Source organism: Lactuca virosa, chromosome 1 (genome assembly GCF_052849685.1).
Source record: "Lactuca virosa cultivar CGN04683 chromosome 1, Lactuca_virosa_CGN04683_v6, whole genome shotgun sequence".
Taxonomy (NCBI): domain Eukaryota; kingdom Viridiplantae; phylum Streptophyta; class Magnoliopsida; order Asterales; family Asteraceae; genus Lactuca; species Lactuca virosa.
In genome coordinates, this window is record NC_136426.1 from 155,296,539 (window position 1) to 155,322,117 (window position 25,579).

The following is a 25,579-nucleotide window of genomic DNA, read 5'->3' on the forward strand; positions in this document are numbered from 1 at the left end:
TGATAACCTATTGACCTATGTTCAAATCCTAACACTACTCAGCCAGTGGTGATTGAGGTTGACTCCAATGCATTAGGTTATTGTCTCATATTTGCAGCAAGAGATTAGTCGGTGTGTGAAGGTGTGTGAAAGCTGACCTTGAACCTAGGGATGTCAAAAAGTCCCGTGGGACCCCATTCCCGTGGGGGCCCCGTCCCGTTTGGGGGATTTTTTTTTAAAAAATCGGGGGCGGGGGCAAGGTTAATCCCCGTTTTATTTTCGGGGGCGGGGGCGGGGGTAGGCAATCCCGTCCCGAAACCCCCATGGGGACCCCATTAATAAATTACACATATATTTATATATATTAATTATATAAATATAATAAACAATAACATGATTTTGAGCTTCCAAAATTCATCAAAAACATGTTTTTAAGTTGTTAGTATAATTTTTTAAAATGCTATAACTTTTTTATTTTTAACATGTAAAATTCTGCTATAAATAATTATTTGTTACCTAAAAAATAGCTTCTTTTAGCCTAAATAACAACTTCTTTTAGCCTAAAAAAAGGTAGCCCAAAATCAATCGGGGGCGGGGGAACGGGGGCGGGGGTAGAAAGGCTGAACATTCCGGGGCGGGGGCGGGGGCGGGGGCGGGGGAACGGGGAAATTTCGGGGGCGGGGGTGGGGGATGCACTCCCCGTCCCGTTTGCCCCCGTTGACATCCCTACTTGAACCGGCGTTAGGGAGGTTCCCATTTAAAAAACTAAAAAATAATAAAATAAAACCATTGCCATAGCTAATAAATTAACGATTACCTTGAGTACAACATTTATAAAAGAATGATACTATATAATTTAGAATAAATAAAATTTCTCAATGCACAACAATTGATGCTTTAAAATTTGTATTGTACAACTATATAATGTATAAATTGGTGTGTATTGTAAAAAACTGTTCTGTACAAACTCTAAAATAGATAGGAAGATAAAGGCATAAAAAGTATTAGGATATTTAATTTCTCTTGATTATTATATAACTTCAACCCTCACAATAAATGTTAAATCGTTATCTGTACTACAGTTTAATATTAATAAACTTCACGGGAGATTCTCTCTTCCCTAAAGATTATTTTTCAAATTTGATTCCCGAATAAATGGGGAATTTCCTTTGTGAATAGCTAAATTTATGCTATAGGCGCCGTTAATTGGGCAGCAAACCCAAAGTTCCCAATTCTTTGACATTCCATCCATGACAGATAACCAAGCGATGACGGGTAAGTTTGTACTTGACAATTTTTTTTTATTCTTTGAAAGTCATATGAGAAACCTGAATTATGTTGTTTATAATTCTTCTGATCGTTCGAGTTGATTTGGCGAAACTCAGTTTTCTATAACCGTTGCTAATTATCACATATCCCATGGGAAACAGAATGAAGAAACTGATGTGGCCATGCTTAAGTTAGCTTTTACCTTACAACTACGATAAAACAATTTTTTTAATCACAAGTTATGTTACCACATCAAAAACCTATAATAAAAGGAAACCCGGAGACTATTAGTATCGTCAAGCCGTTCTATGTTTCTGCTTGCCTTCTATTGTCCTTTGGAATAAGGTATTCATGTTTGTTTGCTTTTTTGTTTTGTTTTTTTTAATATAAGTACAGAGATATATGAGAGGATGTTTATAAGTTGTGTTGAAGAAGATAGAATCAGTAACTTGCCTGAACACTTGATAGACTCAATCTTAGAGTGGCTCCGAATTGAAGATGTTGCAAGGACGAGCATTATATCAAAAAATTGGAGATACAGATGGACCACAATGAGAAAGCTGGTTTTTGATAAGCCATTCTTCAAAAAAATTCTACATAAGAGAGAATTGGGACGTAATGGATTTTTAAAGCTCATAAACAAAATCTTGATCCTTCACAATGGCTCTATCTCGGAATTCTATCTCTATATACCAAACATGTTTCTTGAGAATTACAAAATAGTTGATCAATGCATGCAACTCTTATCAAAAAAAGGTGTTAAGGAACTCGTCCTTATGAATTCAAATAAACGTTACAATCTTTCTTCTCATGTGTTTTTTTGTCCAGAGTTGACAAAGTTAGAACTGGAGAACTGTTTCTTCAAGCCACCACTTGAGTTCCAAGGATTTCTCAATTTGAAAGAACTTTATCTCCACGATATTGATTTTGGGCCTAATATGTGTGGAACTCGTATTAACTTGCCACAGCTTGAGGAGTTGTACCTTTTACTTTGCATGAATGTTTACAATTTCAACATCAACGCCACAAAGCTGCTGAGTTTGAATGTTTCCTATTGTCCAGATGCCATGTTGCTCAGATTATTGGACAGTCCATCCATTATTGATCTTCAAATATCTTCACAGGCACCCAAAAAGGGTTTGGCACCAGTGGAAAGAACCAATTTGGCAAGGATGTTAAGTAACTTGCCCATAATTGAACTTTTAGATGTTGATTGTGATTTTTTTAAGGTAAGATACAAAAACCTTTGCTCTTCTTCGAATGGAGTTTGCACAAAGGGCTCCTAATTTTATTGTCTAATATAATACTCATATTGTCTAGTAAGTTAAAATCTCACTTGCATCTCACAGTATGGTATCGAAGAAATAATTCCAAAGTGGCTTCCACATGAGGTTAAGAGTTTAAAGTGTTTAGAGTTGCAAGATATTCAACTTGGTGATATGTCTCAACTTCATGGTGTTCTATGCTTGCTTCGAAACTCGCCAAACGTGGAAAGCCTGTCTATGACACTTTCAGATTCAAAGGTAAAATAAGGAGTGCTAAAGATATATTTATTTTCCTTATATTGTATGAATTGGATGCTAAACAGTTGTTGCATTTGTTATGTTTTCTTCAGGATCCAGGAGTTGATGAGGTACGAGCTTCAAATCATTTAGAATCCCCGAACTGCTTGGATTATACATTAAATAAGCTGCAAAACAGTGAAGATAACATCTGTAACAGGATCAAGACCAGAAATGCTTTTTATAAATCTTCTACTTGCTCATTCCCCTTCTCTTAAGAAGTTTAAAATCAGACCATATATATTTGCTTGTGATTCTCAAAAAAGACTTGACATTGGTAAGGATGTTATGCAGTTCCCTCGAGCCTCACCAAAAGCAAAGATAAAATTTAGCCCCAGTTTGTAATCCTGTGAGAATTTTCAGACATTTCAATACTACTTTATACTTTCATCCATACAAGCATAGTGTGATCATCTTTTTAACTTTATTTCCCTTGATTTATTTCCCATGGGTTATTATTTTGAAAAGTAGCAAATACTATTGATTTTATGGCATTTATGTTATTACTATCTGTCAAAAATAACCATCCTTGCTGACTAAGTGTTTTTTATGGCATTTTCAAAAGAGTTATGGCATCCTCTTCTTCAACAAAGCCCCTTGATAAAGTATTAAACTTGTACTTTGAAAACAAAATGATTTAGTTTACTTAAAATCACATAATGAACAACAACTATTTACTGCATCAAAGACAGAAGACACTTGCAACCAAAATAATACTTTGTTGCTGTAAGTTTTAATATGTATATACAGTGAAAGAGAAATTATGTTGACAGCTTTATACCAGAAACCGGCTTATTTTACCTATTTTCTTTGCTACCTTTACATTGTTCTTATTTGTACTTAATTTTTGCTTCCATGTGGTACATGTGTTAATATTTCTAAATAGTTGTACAAGAAATTTTATTAGTCTGCATGTTATATCAGTGAACAAAAGAGTATTTAAACAAATCAAACCTTCATCGATGGCTCTCATCTAGTCATAACCGAAGTAGCCAGACAAGGCATTTAAGAAAAGTAATTCAAAAGTACTTCTAATAGTATAATTAAACATTAACAAAAACCCAAGTATTTCAAGCTTCACCAAAACCTTACGAAACCAAAATCCTTGACAATACCCACTATTACATGTTAATGATTATTATAAACAATATAATTACACAAACCCGGACACTGAACAAGAAAAGCTTGATTCTTCGGTTCTATGCTACGAGGAAGTTGTTGTAAGCTTCCAGGGACATTCATGGAATGCAGTAGTCCTGGAATGGCTTCTATTTCCCTTGAACATATCTATGGACACATTGCATTAAAGGTTATATGTATGATTGTGTTGATTGCAACATTGCATATAACTAATAATTAAGGTGACGAGAACCTTCAGTAGAACGATTATAAGTACAATTAAGAAGTTTATTATCTAATTTAAAAAAAAATAAATGCTATGCTATTGTTTATTATATAACCTTGAACCCTCACCATAACCTTTAAACAATGTTTTAAAAACCGTTTTTTAGTTGAACCGGTATGGTGACCGGTTCCAGTTCAATCGGTTTAACCGGTTCGATCGGTTTCATTACAAGAAACTATGTCTTTAGCGGTGACACAATTACCGACGACACAAGCTTTTAACGGCGACAAATGGTAGAGTCACCGCTAAAAGCATGTGTCGCCGGTAATTGTGTCGCCGCTAAAGGCTTTTCACCCGAATCCGCGTTATCCCCTTGTGATAGATCTCAGCCGTTCGATCGAGTATCTAATCCAACGGTTGGGGCCTCTTATCCGCACAAACCCAATACCGTCGACATTTTGTCGCCGCTAATAGTGGTCTAAAAAATGACGCGGTACCCTTCCCTCCAGATAGTCACCGCTGTTAACGAGTGTCACCCGTAAAGCCTAAATAGTCGCCGCTAAAGGCTATTGCAGATAAAAAGAAAAAACGGACGCATTCTGCTCTTTTGCTTCTGTGTTTGATCAATTAACGATGCTGCTCTTCTTGCTTCCTGGATCGATTACAATGATTCCAACAATAAATCTTCCCACATTGTGAGATTAGGGATCAAAGGTGTTTAGGGCTTCAATTAAACGGGTTAACTCACGATTTCTAGCTCCATCTCGGGAAGAAAGGTAACTTCAAGTTCTTATATCTTTTTGTCTTCGAGCAATACTTGATATGTGTATATTTAGTCATATATTTTGCATAGAATGTTAATACTTTTTGGCTAATTTATTACAATTATGGAACAAAAGATGCTTAATTATGTTTAAATTATATTTTCAGTCCAAAAGAAGTGCTTGGAAGCAAAAGCAAGCAGGAGCAGCTGTCGGGAGCTCGGGAATCAATGAAAGAAGAAAAGAGCCAAAAATCACAAGGCACTCGGCGAGTCGGGCCGTGACTCGACGAGTTCCCACGAAGGTTCTCGAAGCAGAGGAATCCTTGCCTTGCCAGACACGGGGATTTAATGAGGGACTCGGCGAGTCTGTACCTAGACTCGACGAGTCGACTCTAATCTATAAAAAGAGACTTCCAGATCGACACCCGATTTTTTTAAGAAGTCCTTGGAGAGAAAGCTGCGAATAAGAGTTCTTTTGGAGCATGAGAAGTCAGAGAATCAACCTAGATCTACTTTTGGAGGAGAATTAAGGCAAAATCAATTTATTCTTTACTAAATCTAGTTTCCAAAACATGTTTGACTTATTAGATTGTGTTTTTGAGCTTTTTACTGTTTTAATCATGAACTAGAACATATATCTTTTGTTTAGGGAAGACAAATTTGTGACTATGTGTTGATTTATGAGTAGGATTAATTTTCGTTGGTAATAATGTTTTGTTAAGCTTGTTAAAGAACCTTATGTGTTAATTATAACTATTTTCTGTTAATTAACATGCGATTAAGTTGCATGACCATCTCTTAATTGCTAACCTCATATGATGCATGTAAAAACATTGTTATATACCTAGGAATAGCGAACGTGAAACTAGGGTTAATAGAAAATAGGAAAATTAATGTGTGAGCTTGTATGACGAACCATCAGCAAGAGGTTAATTAAAGGACCAATTTAGTTAACCACTACAAGTCTTACTTAATCCGAATAAATAAACTAGGAAATTCATTAATTTAGGCAACTGGCCACTGCTTAGATTAATTTGTTTTCTAAGGATTAGTAATAGCGAACGTGAACCTAATCATCTTAATCGGTAGCCAATATAAATTAATCCATTGCACTTTTCATAGAATCAACCATAGGATCAAATGAGTCAAACCTAAGCAGAAGACTCTTCCACCATTGAATTTAGTTGATTTTTGCTCTCTAGCTGTTAATTGTTTTGTTTGAGTTTTAGTTACAAATTTAAGTTCTCTAGTCTTGCAAAACTAGAGAAAACCCCTCCTTTTATTATTTGTTTTTAGATAGTTTTAGTAATTAGTTTAATTGCCGTTCACTGAGTTCGATATCCTGCTTACTAAAAACTATACTTACATTAGATAGGTACATTGCCTATTGTGTGTCAAATTTACATTAGAAAAGTAGGAATAAAACTAGTTGGTTTCACACACATCAAGTTTTTGGCGCCGTTGTCGGGGAACTGTTCAAAATTTAAATTGATTGCTATTGTTATCGATCCTTTGTGTGAGATTTGTCTTGCACAAAGTTACTGTTTTAAGTAGATTAGGTATTAGCAATAATTCTTAGTTTCAGCTTTTAGCAAATTTGTTTCAAAAAAAAAAATTTTGTTTGGGCAGTGAACTCGCCGAGTCCCTACGAACAGACTCGACGAGTCCATAGCTGAACAGGAAATTTTGTTTTTTTTTATTTTTTTGTTTTGTTCTTTTTACGCGTGTTTCTTGTTTTGATTTCAGGTTTACATGACCCGAGGATCCAACACACCTTTGGTCCTTCCATTTGAAGACCCGGAATCCGCACTTAGGAAAACCAAGGATAAAGTAATTGAAGACAATCACCCGCCAAAGAAATCGCCGTTCAAAGACCTCAAATCAGTTTTTGGGAAGAAAAAGGACAAGAAAGCAGGTGAGGCCAGCAGTCAACAAAGCGAAGGAAGTAAATTAGAAAGTTTTGAAGATAATACAAAAGAAGCCGAGATCGAGTACGATTACGACTCTAAATCTGAATAAGAAAGCGATTTTGAAGGCGAACCAGCTAACCCCATGGCTAATATCGATGAAGTTCCCATGGGAGAATGGAAGAATAGGATACGTGACGATATCGGCCCGGGATTTGTGCAACCCGTCATTCCCGCTACTGCCACTTTCGAACTAAAGGGCCACATACTTGCTCAACTTAAGGAAATCCCCTTCTATGGGAAAGATCACGAAGACGCCTACAAGCATTTGGATGAGGTCAACGATGTAGCTGATTATTTCAATGTTCCAAATGTGCCTCGTGAAACCGTGCTGCTTCATATGCTTCCAGTTACATTCAAGGGTGTTGTAAAGGATTGGCTCAAATCACTACCACCAGGATCCATCATTACATGGGCTAAAATGAAGGAAGAATTCATTGATCAATTTTGTCCTCCCTCAAAGATAGCCAAATTGAAGAAAGCCATTGCCAACTTTGAGCAACAAGCTGGAGAATCCTTATACGAGGCTTGGGAGAGATACAAAGGTTTACTAAGGAATTGCCCACATCATGATCTTAATAGCCAACAAGAAGTCTCCATTTTCTATGATGGAGTGAATGTGACCACAAGGCAACTTCTTGACTCGCAAGGACCACTCACGAAGAAAGCACCCCCACTGATAAAAGAGCGAATTGAAGAATTCTCTAAACACTCTATAGAATATCATAACCCAAGGAATGAATTAAGTCGGGGGGTGGTGAACTCAGATAATGATAGTATGGTGGGAATGATGGCTAAATTAGATAGTTTGGATCGAAGAATGACTAATATGGACCAATCCATCCACGCTATCCAGGTGGGATGTGAGAATTACAAAGGGCCTCATCTCACTAAAGATTGTGATCTTGACGAGAACGGGAACCGGAAAGCACAAGTGTGCTATTCAAGTAGTGATAGGTACGATGACAACTGGTGAAAACCCAATAAGGATTGGCTTCCGTATGATGAGTATAAAAAGGAAAAGGAGGAAAAGTACAAACAAAAAGATAGAGGCTTTTATCAAAAGGAGCAACCGGTGCAAGAAAAGAAATCAGATTTTGAAGACATGCTCACGAGATTTGCAGCTGCAACCGAGAAGAGACACAATGATACCGATGCTGCAATGAAAGAACAACGAAATATGTTAAGGGAGCAACAAGGCATGATTAGAGAATATCAAACCATGATGATAGATCAACAAGCCATGCTTAGGAATCAGCAAGCATCTATTCTGAACATTGAAAAACAACTAGGCCAACTTGCACTACAAATAAACAAAAGACAATCGGGTGGGCTTCCTAGTAATACCGAAAATAATCTGAGAGGTGCACACCTAAATATCGTGACGACTAGGAGTGGGAAGATTATTACTCCTCTGATCCTCATTCAGAAAGAAGATCCTAAACTGGTGCAAGAGGAGGAAGAAAAGCAGAAACCGCTGAAACCCGACACGACTCGCCGAGTCGAGGACAAGGACTCGACGAGTCCCCCACTTGAATCGAAAAAAGAGCCTTCTGTTAAACCTTATCATCCCCCATTACCATTTCCAGGCCAAGCTAGACAAGATAAGCATGATGTTGATTATCAAAAATTCCTGGAACACATCAAATCCCTTCAAATTAACATGCCCTTCATCGAGGCGGTTACACAAATGCCAAAGTATGCCAAATTCTTAAAGGAACTCCTCACAAACAGAAAGAAGATGGAAGAAGTAAAAGAGGTAGTTCTGAATGAAAATTGTTCAGCCGCCATGTTGAACAAAATGCCTAAAAAGAAAGGTGACTCGGGTAGTTTGACATTGCCTTGTCAATTCGGAAATTTGGCAACTATACACGCGTTAGCGGATTCGGGGGCAAGTGTAAATCTCATGGCATATTCGTTCTTTAAAAAATTAGACCTTCTGGAGCCAAGGCCAATTCGAATGGCAATACACTTAGCTAATAAAACGGTGACATTTCCAAGGGGAATATGCGAGGACCTATTGGTAAAAGTTGATAAGTTCGTGTTCCCCGCGGATTTCATAGTTCTAGACAAGGAAGCGGATCCTCAAGTCCCGATCATACTTGGAAGAGCTTTGCTCAACACCGCGAGTGCTATAGTAGATATGCGAGATTCCAAACTCACCCTTCAGGTGGGAGATGAATCAGTGACATTTGGAGTAGATCAAGCAATGAAGCATGCAAGGTTTACTGATGATACGGCATTCTCGGTAGATATGATGGATGAATTAATAGAAGATTGGAAAGAGGACAAGTTGAGAAATTCCACCATTTCTTTGGAAGAAGATTTTGATGCTGAAGGGGACCTGAAAGAGATAGAGAGACTGCTAGAAGAAGTCGACTACAATGATTTAAACATAAGTGCTGGAAGCTCGACTCGCCGAGTCGATACTACTGACTCGACGAGTCCCTACGGGAATTCACGATCAGGCGAGAATTTTAGTCTAGACTCGACGAGTTATATACCCCGACTCGACGTGTCCAGTGCACAAAATACGAGATCACACCTTAAAACTCTACCTGATCATTTAGAGTATGCATTTCTTGAAGAAGGTGATCAAAAACCAATTATTATAGCTTCTGACCTCTCCAAATCTGAAAAAGAAGAATTAGTCCATGTCCTAAAGAAGAGAAAGAGTGCCATTGCGTGGAGTATCACCGATATCAAGGGAATAAGCCCTTCTTATTGCTCTCATAAGATCAACCTGGAAGAAGGGGCAAAGCCGGTAGTGCAACATCAAAGGAGATTGAACCCGAACATGCAAGAAGTGGTCAAGAAGGAAGTGGTCAAGCTTTTAGATGCGGGGATTATTTATTCTATTTCCGATAGCCCATGGGTTAGTCCTGTTCAAGTGGTGCCCAAGAAAGGCGGGATGATGGTGGTGACAAACGAAAAGAACGAGCTTATTCCGACCCGAACGGTAACCGGTTGGCGAGTGTGCATCGATTATCGAAAGCTAAACGATGCCACTCGTAAAGACCATTTTCCTGTACCTTTTATTGATCAAATGCTTGAAGGATTGTCCGGCCATAGCTATTATTGTTTCTTAGACGGATTTCCGGGTTACTTCCAAATACCCATAGACCCAATCGACCAAGAAAAGACTACTTTCACTTGCCCAAGTGGGACTTTTGTCTCTCGACGCATGCCTTTTGGGTTGTGCAATGCACCTGCGACCTTTCAAAGATGCATGACGGCAATTTTCCATGACATGGTGGAAAAGTTTATGGAAGTATATATGGACGATTTTTCTATTTTTGGATCTTCTTTTAATGATTGTCTTGCTACCTTGACTTGATGCTTGCTAGGTGCGAAAAAACCGATTTAGTTCTCAATTGGAAAAAATGTCACTTTATGGTTAAAGAGGGTATAGTCTTGGGGAATAAGGTATCCAAAGCGGGAATGAGGTGGATCGGGCAAAAATTGTTACAATTGCTAAATTACCTTCACCAACTAATGTGAAGGGGATTAGGAGTTTTTTAGGCCACGCGGGTTTTTACTGCCGTTTTATAAAAGATTTTTCTAAAATAACTAGACCTCTAACTCAATTACTTTTAAAAGATGCACCCTTTCATTTTAATAAAGAGTGTCTAGAGGCTTTTGAAATTTTGAAAGAAAAATTAACTAATGCTCCGATCATTATTGCCCCGAATTGGAACTTGCTCTTTGAAATAATGTGTGACGCAAGTGACTTTGCATTAGGAGTCGTACTTGGCCAAAGGGTTGATAAGCACTTTCGACCCATTTATTATGCAAGCAAGACTTTGAATCCGGCCTAAGAAAATTACACCACAACCGAAAAAGAATTACTAGCCGTGGTGTATGCTTTTGACAAATTTCGCCCTTATCTTATTTTATCAAAGACCACTGTTTTTACTGACCACTCTGCTATTAAGTACTTGTTTTCCAAGCAGGATGCAAAGCCAAGACTGATCTGATGGGTGCTTTTACTTCAAGAATTTGACATCGAAATCAAGGATAAAAAGGGGATGGAGAATGTAGCTGCTGACCACCTATCTAGACTAGAAAATCCGGAAAGGGAAGATAAAGACAACATGGGTATTGGAGATAGCTTCCCGGAAGAATATTTGATGTTGGTTGTGGATGAAGAGTCGTGGTATGCAGACATTGCAAATTATTTGGCTGGCAATTACCTAAAAAAAGACCTTACCCATCAACAAAAGAAGAAATTCTTTTCAGAAATTAAATATTATTTTTGGGATGAGCCTTATCTTTTTAGAAGTTGTGCGGATGGAATAATAAGAAGATGCGTGTTTGGAAAAGAAAGTAGAGACATATTAGAGCATTGCCACAATGGACCTACTGGAGGACATCATGGGGTACAATACACTGCGAAAAAAATGTTTGACGTTGGTTTTTATTGGCCTACTATTTTCAGAGATGCTGCTACCTACGTGAAAGAATGTGATGCTTGCCAACGAACGGGGAATATATCGGCAAGGAATGAAATGCCCCAATTGAATATTCAAGTATGTGAGATTTTTGATGTGTGGGGTATACATTTCATGGGACCCTTTCCTTCATCCAAAGGCAACAAATATATAATAGTGGCGGTGGATTACGTGTCAAAGTGGGCGGAAGCACAAGCATTACCAACTAATGATGCAAGAGTGGTGGTGAAATTTTTAAAGAAATTATTTTCAAGATTTGGAGTGCCTAAAGAATTAATTAGTGATCGGGGAACCCACTTTGCTAATGACCAACTAGCAAAAGTGTTGCAAAAATACGGGGTACGCCATAGATTTTCAACACCTTATCATCCACAATCAAATGGGCAAACTGAAATTACAAATAGGGCGCTAAAAAGAATTTTGGAAAAATCGGTGGGGCACAATAGAAAAGATTGGGCGGAAAAATTGGATGATGCATTTTGGGCATTTAGGACCGCATTTAAAACACCCATTGGAACCACACCATATAGATTAGTGTATGGTAAAAATTGCCATTTACCCGTGGAACTTGAACATAAAGCTTATTGGGCTTTGAAAACATGCAATTTTGAGCCACATGAGTTGCGTGCAAATCGAATCTTGCAAATGAATGCTTTAGAAGAATTGAGGAATGAGTCTTATACTAACTCATTGATTTATAAGGACAAGACCAAAAGATGGCATGATGCAAGGTTGAAAGGAAATAAAGAATTTGAGGAAGGACAAAAAGTGTTATTATACAATTCAAGACTTAATCTTTTTCCGGGAAAATTACGCACTCGTTGGACCGGGCCTTTTTCAGTAAAACATGTGTATCCATATGGAGTGGTTGAGCTATGGAGCAAAGACGGGTCAAGTTTTAAAGTTAATGGGCATCAGGTTAAGAGATACGAAGAAGGAATGCCGCAAGATGAAAGAATTGAAGAAAGGATGGACTTGGAGGAAACCGCAGCAATGTAGACCGGGAAGGAGTCCAGCTAATGACTCCACAAAAAGAACCGCTTAACGGGAGGCAACCCATTACGAGAGTTTGCTTTCTTTTCTCATTTTATTTTCGTTTTTGTTTGGTTTTCTTATGATTTTTCTTTCAAATTCTTCCTAATTGTCTACAAATGATTGCTTGGGGACAAGCAAGGCATGAGTGTGGGGTGTGGAAAAATTTAATAAAGTTTTTAGGAAAAAAAAAATTGTTTTACAAACAGCTTAACGGACTTGCTGAGTTAGGTATCTACTCGACGAGTCCATACAAATCCGAAGAGTTTGAATACGCGACCGGACTCGCCGAGTCTGTACACCTACTCGACGAGTCGGTACTATTTACCGAAATAATCATAATTTTTACAATCCGGTGAAATTAGGGTTTTTACCCTATTTTGAAACATTACTCTCATTTACACAGCAGCTGCCCTACTCGACGTGCCTCTCTTCCCTCAAGCTTTCATCTTTATTTTCTTCTATTTTCTCCAAAATCTTCAAGCAATGTAACATTATTCTCCCCTAATTCTGTTAAAGGTTCAACCTTTAGATGTTTTATGCCCCTAATTTGTTGAAAGTCCGGTTTGAAAAGATTTGCATTTTTTAGGGTTGTTAAATTTTTTCTTAAATAGGATGTTTATGTTGAAATTATTGATGAGTAACTAGTTAATAGACATCCCGAGACAGAACCCTGGGAAAATTTTGCGCTTTTATGGAGTAATTCGATCAGACCCATACTTTGGACTCGGAGTGTTCAAAGGACTCGCCGAGTCTGTTCATGGACTCGACGAGTCCAGTCGTGATGCCAGAATATGATTTTTTTTAATGTTTCGGTGCTTTTCTGGTTTGTGTTTTATTTATGTGTGCAGGAAACATGTTCAGAATGGGGCAAAACTCCTATGGAACCCAAGATTCTCACCCTTGGTTGACTTTCCCACGCATAAATTCCGATTCTACAATGAGGAGGTGGAGAAAGAAGCTGGAAGAACTAAAAAAGAAAGATATATATGTACCCAATGCGATTGATTGGGAGTGGATTGGGAGAGTACGGTACGAAGAGGAGTTAGCCCCCTATTTAGTCCAAACGTTCAATCAAAATGGAGTCTCTATTACATGTGACGGGTGGAACCGGCTATTTAGGATCTACGAGCCGGTGTACCAAGAACTATGTTGGGAGTTTTTCTCCACGGTTTCTTTTCGGGGAGGAAATGACTATTACAATCCGGGGAACATCACATTTTGCCTTGGAGGGGTATACCGCCAATGCAGTATGGTGGAGTTATCATGGAGACTGGGGATTTATGACCAACAACTGGTCAATATTGTTGCGTTTGGAACGTTTCTGGAGCATTGTCATCAAGTTTTTTCAGATGGAGTCAAGGGTGACCTTTGGTGGAACACAATAGCCAATAAAGTTTATGTTGCAAAATCTGCTCAAGAGGGGAGTATCCGGTCACCCACCCATCGACTTATTCATCGCCTCATCTCGAGCACTATCAACCAAATAAAAGACGATGACAAGGTCCCTAGTTTGGACGTGTTTTACTTGTGGAGTATTATCACTCCAAACACTTTTTGTTGTATCCCTTATTGTATGGCTGCATATTTGAGCGAGGGGCGGTCAAAGAAAGGAAGACTTCAAAGATAAATGGTGGGATGTTCGTGACCCACCTAGCCAAGTCTTATGGGTTGATGAATGCGGGAGCTTGGGACATGATAACGAAGGTTCCAACCCCTCCTTTTAGTCCTATGATTTTTAGGAGGGCGAGGATAGTTGAAGACTATGGTGAAGGAACCTACATTATTCCTCATGACCCGGTGATAGCACCCAAGGACCCGGGAAGGAGGGTAAGGAGACGCCAACGGGAAGCTCAAGATGACCCACCAGTGATCCCGGTCGATGATGATGTACCTATGGATTGGTACAATGTGGAAATGAGGCGGCTCCAGAATGATTTGGCGAGGGGGATAAACTCTAGCAACCAGTCCCATATTCAGCTTTTTAATCACTTCCAACTCCCGCACATTGATGGAGGTAATTACCCATACATTTCAACATGGGAGGAGCAGATTGATGCAAGGAGGACCGGAGCTGGTGGAAGCGGGGCAATGGATGATGATGAAGAGGATGATGAAGAAGAAGAAGAATGAATTATCCTTTTTATTTTTTGGTTGTGTTAAAAACAATTTTTATTTGTTTTCTTTTGGTTTGTTTTTGTTTGCTTGTGTTTGATGTTTGAACAAGTAGCTTTAGGATTTTTAATGCCTTGATTACTTGTTTTAGTTTTGTTTTTAGAATTTGGATGCTAGGGTTGAGTACAAAAGGTCTCGAGAGTGATAGGAATGTCGAGTCTAGGCGAAAGAGAGAAGGAAGTTCAAGTATCGAGTCTGGTGTTTAAGAGAGAGTCTAAAAGAATCTAAATACTGGAAGAAAACGATTAGCATGAACCAAACTTTGAAGTAGTTACAACATCAGAATTGATGGAGCAGAAAGCAGTTTTTTCTATACAGCGATGGACTCGTCGAGTGCACATACAGACTCGACGAGTCCCAATGTAAAAATCCGGATTCTGCATTTTCGCGCTACAACTCGGCGAGTCTATCCACTAACACGACGAGTTGCTACGAATTCCACATCTCAGCTTATGATTTGATATTATTTCACACGGCAATTGGCTGCACTTATGAAGTATAATTCCTGGAGATTTCCTAAAGTTTTTCCTGCATTTTTAGAGCTGTTTACCACACAAGATATGACAACCAAGGCATGGATGAGCTGTTCCCATGTCTAAAGTCTATTGAAGATGGAGCTCAACATGAAGAAGATCAACCTCGTCACTACTATCCCATGGGAGTTTGTTCCAATTCCGTCTTTATTTTATTGTTCTTTAATTGATTTAACATGCAATGAGGACATTGCATAAATTAAGTGTGGGGTAGGGGGTTGGTTACATTAGTTGAAATTTTAGTTAAATTTTAAAAATTTTGCAAAAAAATTGCTAGGATTAATTTAGAAAATTTTGGTAAAAGCAATTAGGATTTCATGTTGGTATTATGTTTAATGATTCTCTAAGAACCCAAATGTTTAGTTGAGCCAAAATACGTTATAGTGCATTTGTGGCCTCCCTTATTCTAGTGAAATCATGGGACAGAAACACAACCTCGCTTAGTTTGAGGGACGCAATATGTTTAGCATCGTGTACCAGAAATCTATCCAGGAAGGCTTGTATCTTAACTAATAAGGGTTGAAGTTAAGCACCTCTGCTTAGGCATGTAGGTTTTAAGTGAAAAAGTGAGAAATACATGTAAAAAAAGAGAGAGAAATTACAAGAAAAGTTGTAAGAATTTTGGAGCAATCAAAGTGAAGATCAAAAGATCAAAATTCTGAAGATTCAAAAAAGTTGAAGATACCGAAAATCAAAAGGTGGTGAATTCAAAGACATTAAAGACAAATTATCAAAGAAATGAAGAATTCAAGAGTTTCATTATGGTATCTAAAAGTTGTAATTCTCTAGATTATGTATGCTTGGGTAGCTTTACAAAAATACCTTGAGGTTAAGAAAGTTTTCTGAGGATTGATTCGGAGGGATGCATAAAGTGAGCGTTGTTCAAAAGAAGTGGGCGAGTGTTTATGAGGATTGTTAGTATTTAGAGTATGGGGTGGTACTTTAGGAAAAAATTTAGACACAAATGCATGCGTTGAAGTCTTGGCATAATGGCTGGGTTTGATTAGGGTTATTATATGTGATACTAGTATACTTAAATTCAGTTTTGCTTGGGGGCAAGAAAAAGTCAAGTGTGGGGTAATTTGATATGTGTATATTTAGTCATATATTTTGCATAGAATGTTAATACTTTTTGGCTAATTTATTACAATTATGGAACAAAAGATGCTTAATTATGTTTAAATTATATTTTCAGTCCAAAAGAAGTGCTCGAAAGCAAAAGGAAGCAGGAGCAGCTGTCGGGAGCTCGAGAATCAAGGAAAGAAGAAAAGAGCCAAAAATCACAAGGCACTCGGCGAGTCGGGCCGTGACTCGACGAGTTCCCACGAAGGTTCTCGAAGCAGAGGAATCCTTGCCTTGCCAGACACGGGGATTTAATGAGGGACTCGGCGAGTCTGTACCTAGACTTGACGAGTCGACTCTAATCTATAAAAAGAGACTTCCAGATCGACACCCGATTTTTTTAAGAAGTCCTTGGAGAGAAAGTTGCGAATAAGAGTTCTTTTGGAGCATGAGAAGTCAGAGAATCAACCTAGATCCACTTTTGGGGGAGAATTAAGGCAAAATCAATTTATTCTTTACTAAATCTAGTTTCCAAAACATGTTTGAGTTATTAGATTGTGTTTTTGAGCTTTTTACTGTTTTAATCATGAACTAGAACATATATCTTCTGTTTAGGGAAGACAAATTTGTGACTATGTGTTGATTTATGAGTAGGATTAATTTTCGTTGGTAATAATATTTTGTTAAGCTTGTTAAAGAACCTTATGTGTTAATTATAACTATTTTCTGTTAATTAACATGCGATTAAGTTGCATGACCATCTCTTAATTGCTAACCTCATATGATGCATGTAAAAACATTGTTATATACCTAGGAATAGCGAACGTGAAACTAGGGTTAATAGAAAATAGGAAAATTAATGTGTGAGCTTGTATGACGAACCATCAGCAAGAGGTTAATTAAAGGACCAATTTAGTTAACCACTACAAGTCTTACTTAATCCGAATAAATAAACTAAGAAACTCATTAATTTAGACAACTGGCCACTGCTTAGATTAATTTGTTTTCTAAGGTTTAGTAATAGCGAACGTGAACCTAATCATCTTAATCGGTAGCCAATATAAATTAATCCATTGTACTTTTCATAGAATCAACCATAGGATCAAATGAGTCAAACCTAAGCAGAAGACTCTTCCACCATTGAATTTAGTTGATTTTTGCTCTCTAGCTGTTAATTGTTTTGTTTGAGTTTTAGTGAGAAATTTAAGTTCTCTAGTCTTGCAAAACTAGAGAAAACCCCTCCTTTTATTATTTGTTTTTAGATAGTTTTAGTAATTAGTTTAATTGCCGTTCACTGAGTTCGATATCCTGCTTACTAAAAACTATACTTACATTAGACAGGTACATTGCCTATTGTGTGTCAAATTTACATTAGAAAAGTAGGAATAAAACTAGTTGGTTTTACACACATCAAGTTTTTGGCGCCGTTGCCGGGGAACGGTTCAAAATTTAAATTGATTGCTATTGTTATCGATCCTTTGTGTGAGATTTGTCTTGCACAAAGTTACTGTTTTAAGTAGATTAGGTATTAGCAATAATTCTTAGTTTTCAGCTTTTAGGAAATTTGTTTCAAAAAAAAAATTTTGTTTGGGCAGTGAACTCGCCGAGTCCCTACGAACAGACTCGACGAGTCCATAGCTGAACAGGAAATTTCGTTTTTTTTTTTTATTTTTTGGTTTTATTCTTTTTACGCGTGTTTCTTGTTTTGATTTCAGGTTTACATGACCCGAGGATACAACACACCTTTGGTCCTTCCATTTGAAGACCCGGAATCCGCACTTAGGAAAAACAAGGATAAAGTAATTGAAGACAATCACCCGCCAAAGAAATCGCCGTTCAAAGACCTCAAATCATTTTTTGGGAAGAAAAAGGACAAGAAAGCAGGTGAGGCCAGCAGTCAACAAAGCGAAGGAAGTAAATTAGAAAGTTTTGAAGATAATACAAAAGAAGCCGAGATCGAGTACGATTACGACTCTAAATCTGAATAAGAAAGCGACTTTGAAGGCGAACCAGCTAACCCCATGGCTAATATCGATGAAGTTCCCATGGGAGAATGGAAGAATAGGATACGTGACGATACCGGCCCGGGACTTGTGCAACCCGTCATTCCCGCTACTGCCACTTTCGAACTAAAGGGCCACATACTTGCTCAACTTAAGGAAATCCCCTTCTATGGGAAAGATCACGAAGACACCTACAAGCATTTGGATGAGGTCAACGATGTAGCTGATTATTTTAATGTTCCAAATGTGCCTCGCGAAACCGTGCTGCTTCGTATGCTTCCAGTTACATTCAAGGGTGCTGTAAAGGATTGGCTCAAATCACTACCACCAGGATCCATCATTACATGGGCTAAAATGAAGGAAGAATTCATTGATCAATTTTGTCCTCCCTCAAAGATAGCCAAATTGAAGAAAGCCATTGCCAACTTTGAGCAACAAGCTGGAGAATCCTTATACGAGGCTTGGGAGAGATACAAAGGTTTACTAAGGAATTGCCCACATCATGATCTTAATAGCCAACAAGAAGTCTCCATTTTCTATGATGGAGTGAATGTGACCACAAGGCAACTTCTTGACTCGCAAGGACCGCCCACGAAGAAAGCACCCCCACTGATAAAAGAGCGAATTGAAGAATTCTCTAAACACTCTATAGAATATCATAACCCAAGGAATGAATTAAGTCGTGGGGTGGTGAACTCAGATAATGATAGTATGGCGGGAATGATGGCTAAATTAGATAGTTTTGATCGAAGAATGACTAATATGGACCAATCCATCCACGCTATCCGGGTGGGATGTGAGAATTACAAAGGGCCTCATCTCACTAAAGATTGTGATCTTGACGAGAACGGGAACCGGAAAGCACAAGTATGCTATTCAAGTAGTGATAGGTACGATGACAACTGGCGAAAACCCAAGAAGGACTGGCTTCCGTATGATGAGTATAAAAAGGCAAAGGAGGAAAAGTACAAACAAAAAGATAGAGGATTTTATTAAAAGGAGGAACCGGTGCAAGAAAAGAAATCAGATTTTGAAGACATGCTCACGAGATTTGCAGCTGCATCCGAGAAGAGACACAATGATACCGATGCTGCAATGAAAGAACAACGAAATATGTTAAGGGAGAAACAAGGCATGATTAGAGAATATCAAACCATGATGATAGATCAACAAGCCATGCTTAGGAATCAGCAAGCATCTACTCTGAACATTGAAGATCCCAAACTGGTGCAAGAGGAGGCAGAAAAGCAGAAACCGTTGAAACCCGACACGACTCGCCGAGTCGAGGACATGGACTCGACGAGTCCCCCACTTGAATCGAAAAAAGAGCCTTCTGTTAAACCTTATCAGCCCCCATTACCATTTCCAGGCCGAGCTAGACAAGATAAGCATGATGTTGATTATCAAAAATTCCTGGAACACATCAAAGCCCTTCAAATTAATGTGCCCTTCATCGAGGCGGTTGCACAAATGCCAAAGTATGCCAAATTCTTAAAGGAATCCCTTTAAACAGAAAGAAGATGGAAGAAGTAAAAGAGGTAGTTCTCAATGAAAATTGTTCAACCGCCATGTTGAATTAAATGCCTAGAAAGAAAGGTGACCCAGGTAGTTTGACATTGCCTTGTCAATTCGGAAATTTGGCAACTATACACGCGTTAGCGGATTCAGGGGCAAGTGTAAATCTCATACCATATTCGTTCTTTAAGAAATTAGACCTTCCGGAGCCAAGGCCAATTCGAATGGCAATACACTTAGCTAATAAAACGGCGACATTTCCAAGGGGAATATGCGAGGACCTATTGGTAAAAGTTGATAAGTTCGTGTTCCCCACGGATTTCATAGTTCTAGACATGGAAGCGGATCCTCAAGTCCCGATCATACTTGGAAGACATTTCCTCAACACCGCGAGTGCTATAGTAGATATGCGAGATTCCAAACTTACCCCTTCGGGTGCGAGACGAATTAGTGACATTTGGAGTAGATCAAGCAATGAAGCATGCAAGGTTTAGTGATGATCCGGCATTCTCGGTAGATATGATGGATGAATTAATAGAAGATTGGAAAGAGGACAAATTGAGAAATTCCACCATTTCTTTGGAAGAAGATTTTGATGCTGAAGGGGACCTGAAAGAGATAGAGAGACTGCTAGAAGAAGTCGACTACAATGATTTAATCATAAGTGCTGGAAGTTCGACTCGCCGAGTCGATACTACTGACTCGACGAGTCCCTACGGGAATTCACGATCAGGCGACAATTTTAGTCTAGACTCGACGAGTTATATACCCCGACTCGACGTGTCCAGTGCACAAAATACGAGATCACACCTTAAAACTCTACCTGATCATTTAGAGTATGCATTTCTTGAAGAAGGTGATCAAAAACCAGTTATTATAACTTCTGACCTCTCCAAATCTGAAAAAGAAGAATCAGTCCATGTCCTAAAGAAGAGAAAGAGTGCCTTTGCGTGGAGTATCACCGATATCAAGGGAATAAGCCCTTCTTATTGCTCTCATAAGATCAACCTGGAAGAAGGGGCAAAGCTGGTAGTGCAACATCAAAGGAGATTGAACCCGAAAATGCAAGAAGTGGTAAAGAAGGAAGTGGTCAAGCTTTTAGATGAGGGGATTATTTATTCTATTTCTGATAGCCCATGGGTTAGTCCTGTTCAAGTGGTGCCCAAGAATGGCTGGATGACCGTGGTGACAAACGAAAAGAACGAGCTTATTCCGACCCGAACGGTAACCGGTTGACGAGTGTGCATCGATTATCGAAAGCTAAACGATGCCACTCGTAAAGACCATTTTCCTGTACCTTTTATTGATCAAATGCTTGAAAGATTGTCTGTCCATAGCTATTATTGTTTCTTAGATGGATTTTCGGGTTACTTCCAAATACCCATAGACCCAATCGACCACGAAAAGACTACTTTCACTTGCCCAAGTGGGACTTTTGTCTCTCGACGCATGCCTTTTGGGTTGTGCAATGCACCTGCGACCTTTCAAAGATGCATGACGGCAATTTTCCATGACATGGTGGAAAAGTTTATGGAAGTATTTATGGACGATTTTTCTGTTTTTGGATCTTCTTTTCTTGATTGTCTTGCTAACCTTGACTTGATGCTTGCTAGGTGCGAAAAAACCGATTTAGTTCTCAATTGGGAAAAATGTCACTTTATGGTTAAAGAGGGTATAGTCTTGGGGCACAAGGTATTCAAAGCGGGAATTGAGGTGGATCGGGCAAAAATTGATACAATTGCTAAATTACCTTCACCAACTAATGTGAAGGGCATTAGGAGTTTTTTAGGCCACGCGGGTTTTTACCGCCGTTTTATAAAGGATTTTTCTAAAATAACTAGATCTCTAACTCAATTACTTTTAAAAGATGCACCGTTTCATTTTAATAAAGGGTGTCTAGAGGCTTTTGAAATTTTGAAAGAAAAATTAACTAATGCTCCGATCATTATTGCCCCGAATTGGAACTTGCTCTTTGAAATAATGTGTGATGCAAGTGACTTTGCATTAGGAGCCGTACTTGGCCAAAGGGTTGATAAGCACTTTCGACCCATTTATTATGCAAGAAAGACTTTGAATCCGGCCCAAGAAAATTACACCACAACCAAAAAGGAATTGCTAACCGTGGTGTATGCTTTTGACAAATTCCGCTCTTATCTTATTTTATCAAAGGCCGTTGTTTTTACTGACCACTCTGCTATTAAGTACTTGTTTTCCAAGCAGGATGCAAAGTCAAGACTGATCCGATGGGCGCTTTTACTTCAAGAATTTGACATGGAAATCAAGGATAAAAAGGGGATGGAGAATGTAGCTGCTGACCACCTATCTAGACTAGAAAATCTGGAAAGGGAAGACAAAGACAACGTGGGTATTGGAGATAGCTTCCCGGAAGAATATTTGATGATGGTTGTGGATGAAAACCCGTGGTATGCAGACATTGCAAATTATTTGGCTGGCAATTACCTAAAAAAGACCTTACCCATCAACAAAAGAAGAAATTCTTTTCAGAAATTAAATATTATTTTTGGGATGAGCCTTATCTTTTTAGAAGTTGTGCGGATGGAATAATAAGAAGATGCGTGTTTGGCAAAGAAAGTAGAGACATATTAGAGCATTGCCACAATGGACCTGCTGGAGGACATCATGGGGTACAATACACTGCGAAAAAAGTGTTTGATGCTTGTTTTTAGTGGCCTACTATTTTAAGAGATGCTGCTACCTACGTGAAAGAATGTGATGCTTGCCAACGAACGGGGAATATATCGACAAGGAATGAAATGCCCCAACGAACGGGGAATACATCATGGGGTACATTTACCCTATGTTTTTGTTTACAGAAAACCACATAGATTTGAAAAAATTCACCAAAGTTTATTATTCCATGATTCTATTCCATGTGTTTGTTAAACAGCTTTCTCCCTAGGTTCACGGTCCAACTGGTTCCACCGGCCGATTTAAACCAGTTTTTAAAACATTGCGTTTAAACGTCATCTGTATTATTTATAACAATTAACTATTAATGACCTTTAAACGTCATCTGTATTATGTATAACAATAACAATTAACTATGAATGAATTTCACCGGAGATTCTCTTTCTCTAAATATTATTTTTCCAAACTTGTTTTCCGGAATTGACGGGAAATTGTGAATACCTATATTTGATATAGGCGTCGTAGGGCACAAACCCAACCTCCCCAATTCTTTGACATTTTAGCCTTGACAGATAAAAAAGCGATGGCGGGTAAGTTTGTACTTCGCAAACCTCCATACCTTATTATTCTTTGAAAATCATATGAGAGACTTCGTTTAAGTTATGTTGTTTATGATTTCTCCTTTTCATTCCAGTTGAAATCGCAAACTCTTTTTTCTGGAATCGTTGCCAATTGTCATGTATCTATAGGAAACAGAATCAAGAATCTGATTTAGCCATGTAATTCATTACTTTTAAGTTGAAAGTTATGCTGTTTATGATTTCTTCTTTTCATTCCAGTTGAAATTGTAAACTCTTTTTTCCGGAATCATTGCCAATTGTCATGTATCTATAGGAAACAGAATCAAGAATCTGATTTAGCCATGTAATTCATTACTTGTAAGTTGATTTAAGTTAGGTTTTGCCTTACTACTACAATAAAACTGTTTATTCACTCCTAACTTATGTTACCACACCCAAAACCTCGATAATACAAGGAAATTAGCAGAGTATCAGTAACGTCAAGTTGTTCTATGTTTTTTTTCCTTCCTTTGTCCTTTGAAATTACTTTATATATAAATATATATATATATATATATATATATGTATATAACGACAGAGATATATAAAAGGAGGGGGTGTGTAACTTGTGCTGAAGAAGATAGAATCAGTAACTTGCCAGAACACTTGATAGACTCGATCTTAGAGTGGCTCCCATTTGATGATGTTGTAAGGATGAGCATTATATAAAAAAATTTGAGATACAGATGGACTACAATGAGAGAACTGGCTTTTAAAGAGCAGTTCTCCAAAAAATGGAGATTTTGATCATAATGGATTTCTAAGGACCATAAACCAAGTCTTGATCCTTCACAAGGGTCCTATCTTGAAATTTCAGCTCTATATACCAAAAATGGTTCTTGATAGTTTCCAAGAAGTTGATCAATGGATGCTACTCTTATCAAGAAGTGGAATCAGGGAACTCAGTCTTACTAATTCAAATTCAAATGAAGGTTATGAACTTCCTTCTTATGTGTTTCGTTGTCTAGAATTGACAAAGTTGAAACTTTGGAGCTGGTTCTGCAAGCAACCACTCATGTTTGAAGGATTTCCCAATATTGAACATCTTCGACTCTTCCATATTAACTTTGGGGCTAACTTGTATGGAACTCAGATGAACTTACCACAACTTAAGGTGTTGGAGATGTATGTGTGCACACATGTTTACAATTTCAACGTCAAGGCCACAAAGCTGCAGAGTTTGACTGTTTTCCCTTGTCCAGATGCCAGGTTGCTCAAATTATTGAACAGTCCATGCATTAATTATCTTTGTATATCTATCCATGAACCCACAAAGGATTTGGCACCAGTCGAAAGAATACATTTGGCAAGGATGTTAAGTAAATTTCCCAGAATTAGAAATCTTTATATCAATGATGGTTTTCTTAAGGTATGATACAAAAGTAAAGTTTTAATGTTTAAATTTGCACAAAGCGCTCCTCATTTATTGTCTAATATAATTCTCATGTTAATTTTGATTAAGGTAAAATCTCACTTGCATCTCACAGTATGCCATCAAAGAAAATATTCCAAAGTGGCTTCCACAAGCAGTTAATAGTTTAAAGCGTTTGTCCTTGAATATTCAACTTGGTGAACTGTGTCAACTTCATGCTGTTTTATGTTTGCTTCGAAACTCACCAAACATGGAAAGTCTGTCGATCATGATTTGCAGAAGGGTAAAATAAAGAGTGCTAGAAATATATTTAATTTCCATGTAATAGTTGTACAAGAGTTGGTGACTAAACCGCTGTTGCATCCATATGTTTTTTTTTCAGCACCCAGGAGTTGACGTGGGACCAGCTTCGAATCATTTGGAAACCCCAATCTGTTTGGACTGTACATTAATTCAGCTGCAAACTGTGGAGATAACATGGTTAGGAGGATCAAGAGTGCAACTGCTTTTTATAAGGCTTCTTCTTGTTCATTCGCCTTCTCTTAAGAAGTTTATAATCACACCGTATAAAAGGTGTGATGCTCAAAAAAGACTTGACATTGGTAAGGATGTTATGCAATTCCCTCGAGCCTCACCAAAAGCAGAAATAATCTACTTGAATCCCACGTCATACTCCTGTAAGAATGCTCAAAAACATGGCAGTTTAGCTCTACATTTTCATCCTTACAAGCATATTCAGATCATCTTTCTTTTCTTGATTTGTTTTTTCGTGGATTATTTGTTAAAGAAATGCCCAATACGATTAATTTTTTTGGCATTCATATTACTACATGTCCAAAATCACCATCCTTGCAAACTAACTGTTTTATGTCGTTTTCACAAAAATGATGCCCTCTTCTTCCCCAAAGCCCTACTCTAGACTTGTACCTTGAAACAAGTGATTTATTTTTGTTAAAATCACATGATCTACTACATTTTAAAACTAATTGAATAAGAATGATTTACACAAATGTGGACAGATACTTACAACCGAAATCATGAGTTTGTTGATGTAATTTTTTAAAAATGTATACAAATTAAGTGAAAGAGTACAGGTTTCCTGCTTCATAACAGAAAAATGTGAGATCTCTCTTGAATCTCCTATAAATACAGTGAAAGAGAACAGCTGCACTTATTTAACCTACATGCATTGACGCCCTCACATTTTTGTTATTGGTAATGACTTTTTCTTCCATGCGGTTATTTGTCTTGTAAATACTCGTATGAATTCATTAATCCTCAT

At 38.0% G+C, this 25,579-nt stretch overlaps 2 protein-coding genes, 2 non-coding genes and 1 pseudogene across 4 annotated transcripts; 3 read left to right on the top strand and 2 right to left on the bottom strand.

The window, feature by feature from the left end:
* Window positions 1-1,247: 1,247 nt before the first annotated feature.
* Window positions 1,248-6,937, top strand: LOC145122459 (F-box/FBD/LRR-repeat protein At1g13570-like). Its single transcript, XM_079058063.1, has 5 exons — window positions 1,248-1,254; window positions 1,645-2,477; window positions 2,598-2,771; window positions 2,864-2,881; window positions 6,665-6,937. The coding sequence occupies exons 1-5, from the start codon at window positions 1,248-1,250 to the stop codon at window positions 6,935-6,937; spliced, it is 1,305 nt and encodes a 434-aa protein (XP_078914189.1).
* Window positions 6,938-7,354: 417 nt separating this feature from the next.
* On the bottom strand, window positions 7,355-7,461 carry LOC145151605 (small nucleolar RNA R71). The gene has a single exon (XR_013732170.1). It is a non-coding gene; the product is annotated as a small nucleolar RNA R71 (small nucleolar RNA).
* Window positions 7,462-18,543: 11,082 nt separating this feature from the next.
* LOC145151606 (small nucleolar RNA R71) lies at window positions 18,544-18,650 on the bottom strand. Its single transcript, XR_013732171.1, has one exon. It is a non-coding gene; the product is annotated as a small nucleolar RNA R71 (small nucleolar RNA).
* Window positions 18,651-19,721: 1,071 nt separating this feature from the next.
* LOC145122472 (uncharacterized) lies at window positions 19,722-20,150 on the top strand. Its single transcript, XM_079058076.1, has one exon. The coding sequence runs from the start codon at window positions 19,722-19,724 to the stop codon at window positions 20,148-20,150; it is 429 nt and encodes a 142-aa protein (XP_078914202.1).
* A 3,297-nt stretch (window positions 20,151-23,447) lies between these two features.
* Window positions 23,448-25,360, top strand: LOC145122488 (F-box/FBD/LRR-repeat protein At1g13570-like; annotated as a pseudogene).
* The last annotated feature ends 219 nt before the right edge of the window (window positions 25,361-25,579 follow it).

What these genes read in the sequence shown, in the direction of transcription:
- LOC145122459 (XM_079058063.1), top strand. An exon ending in TTGATTGTGATTTTTTTAAG is followed by an intron (nt 2,478 to 2,597) that starts GTAAGATACAAA and finishes TGCATCTCACAG; the next exon opens with TATGGTATCGAAGAAATAAT.
- LOC145122472 (XM_079058076.1), top strand. Translation starts at nt 19,722, where the DNA reads ATGCCTAGAAAGAAAGGTGACCCAGGTAGTTTGACATTGCCTTGTCAA.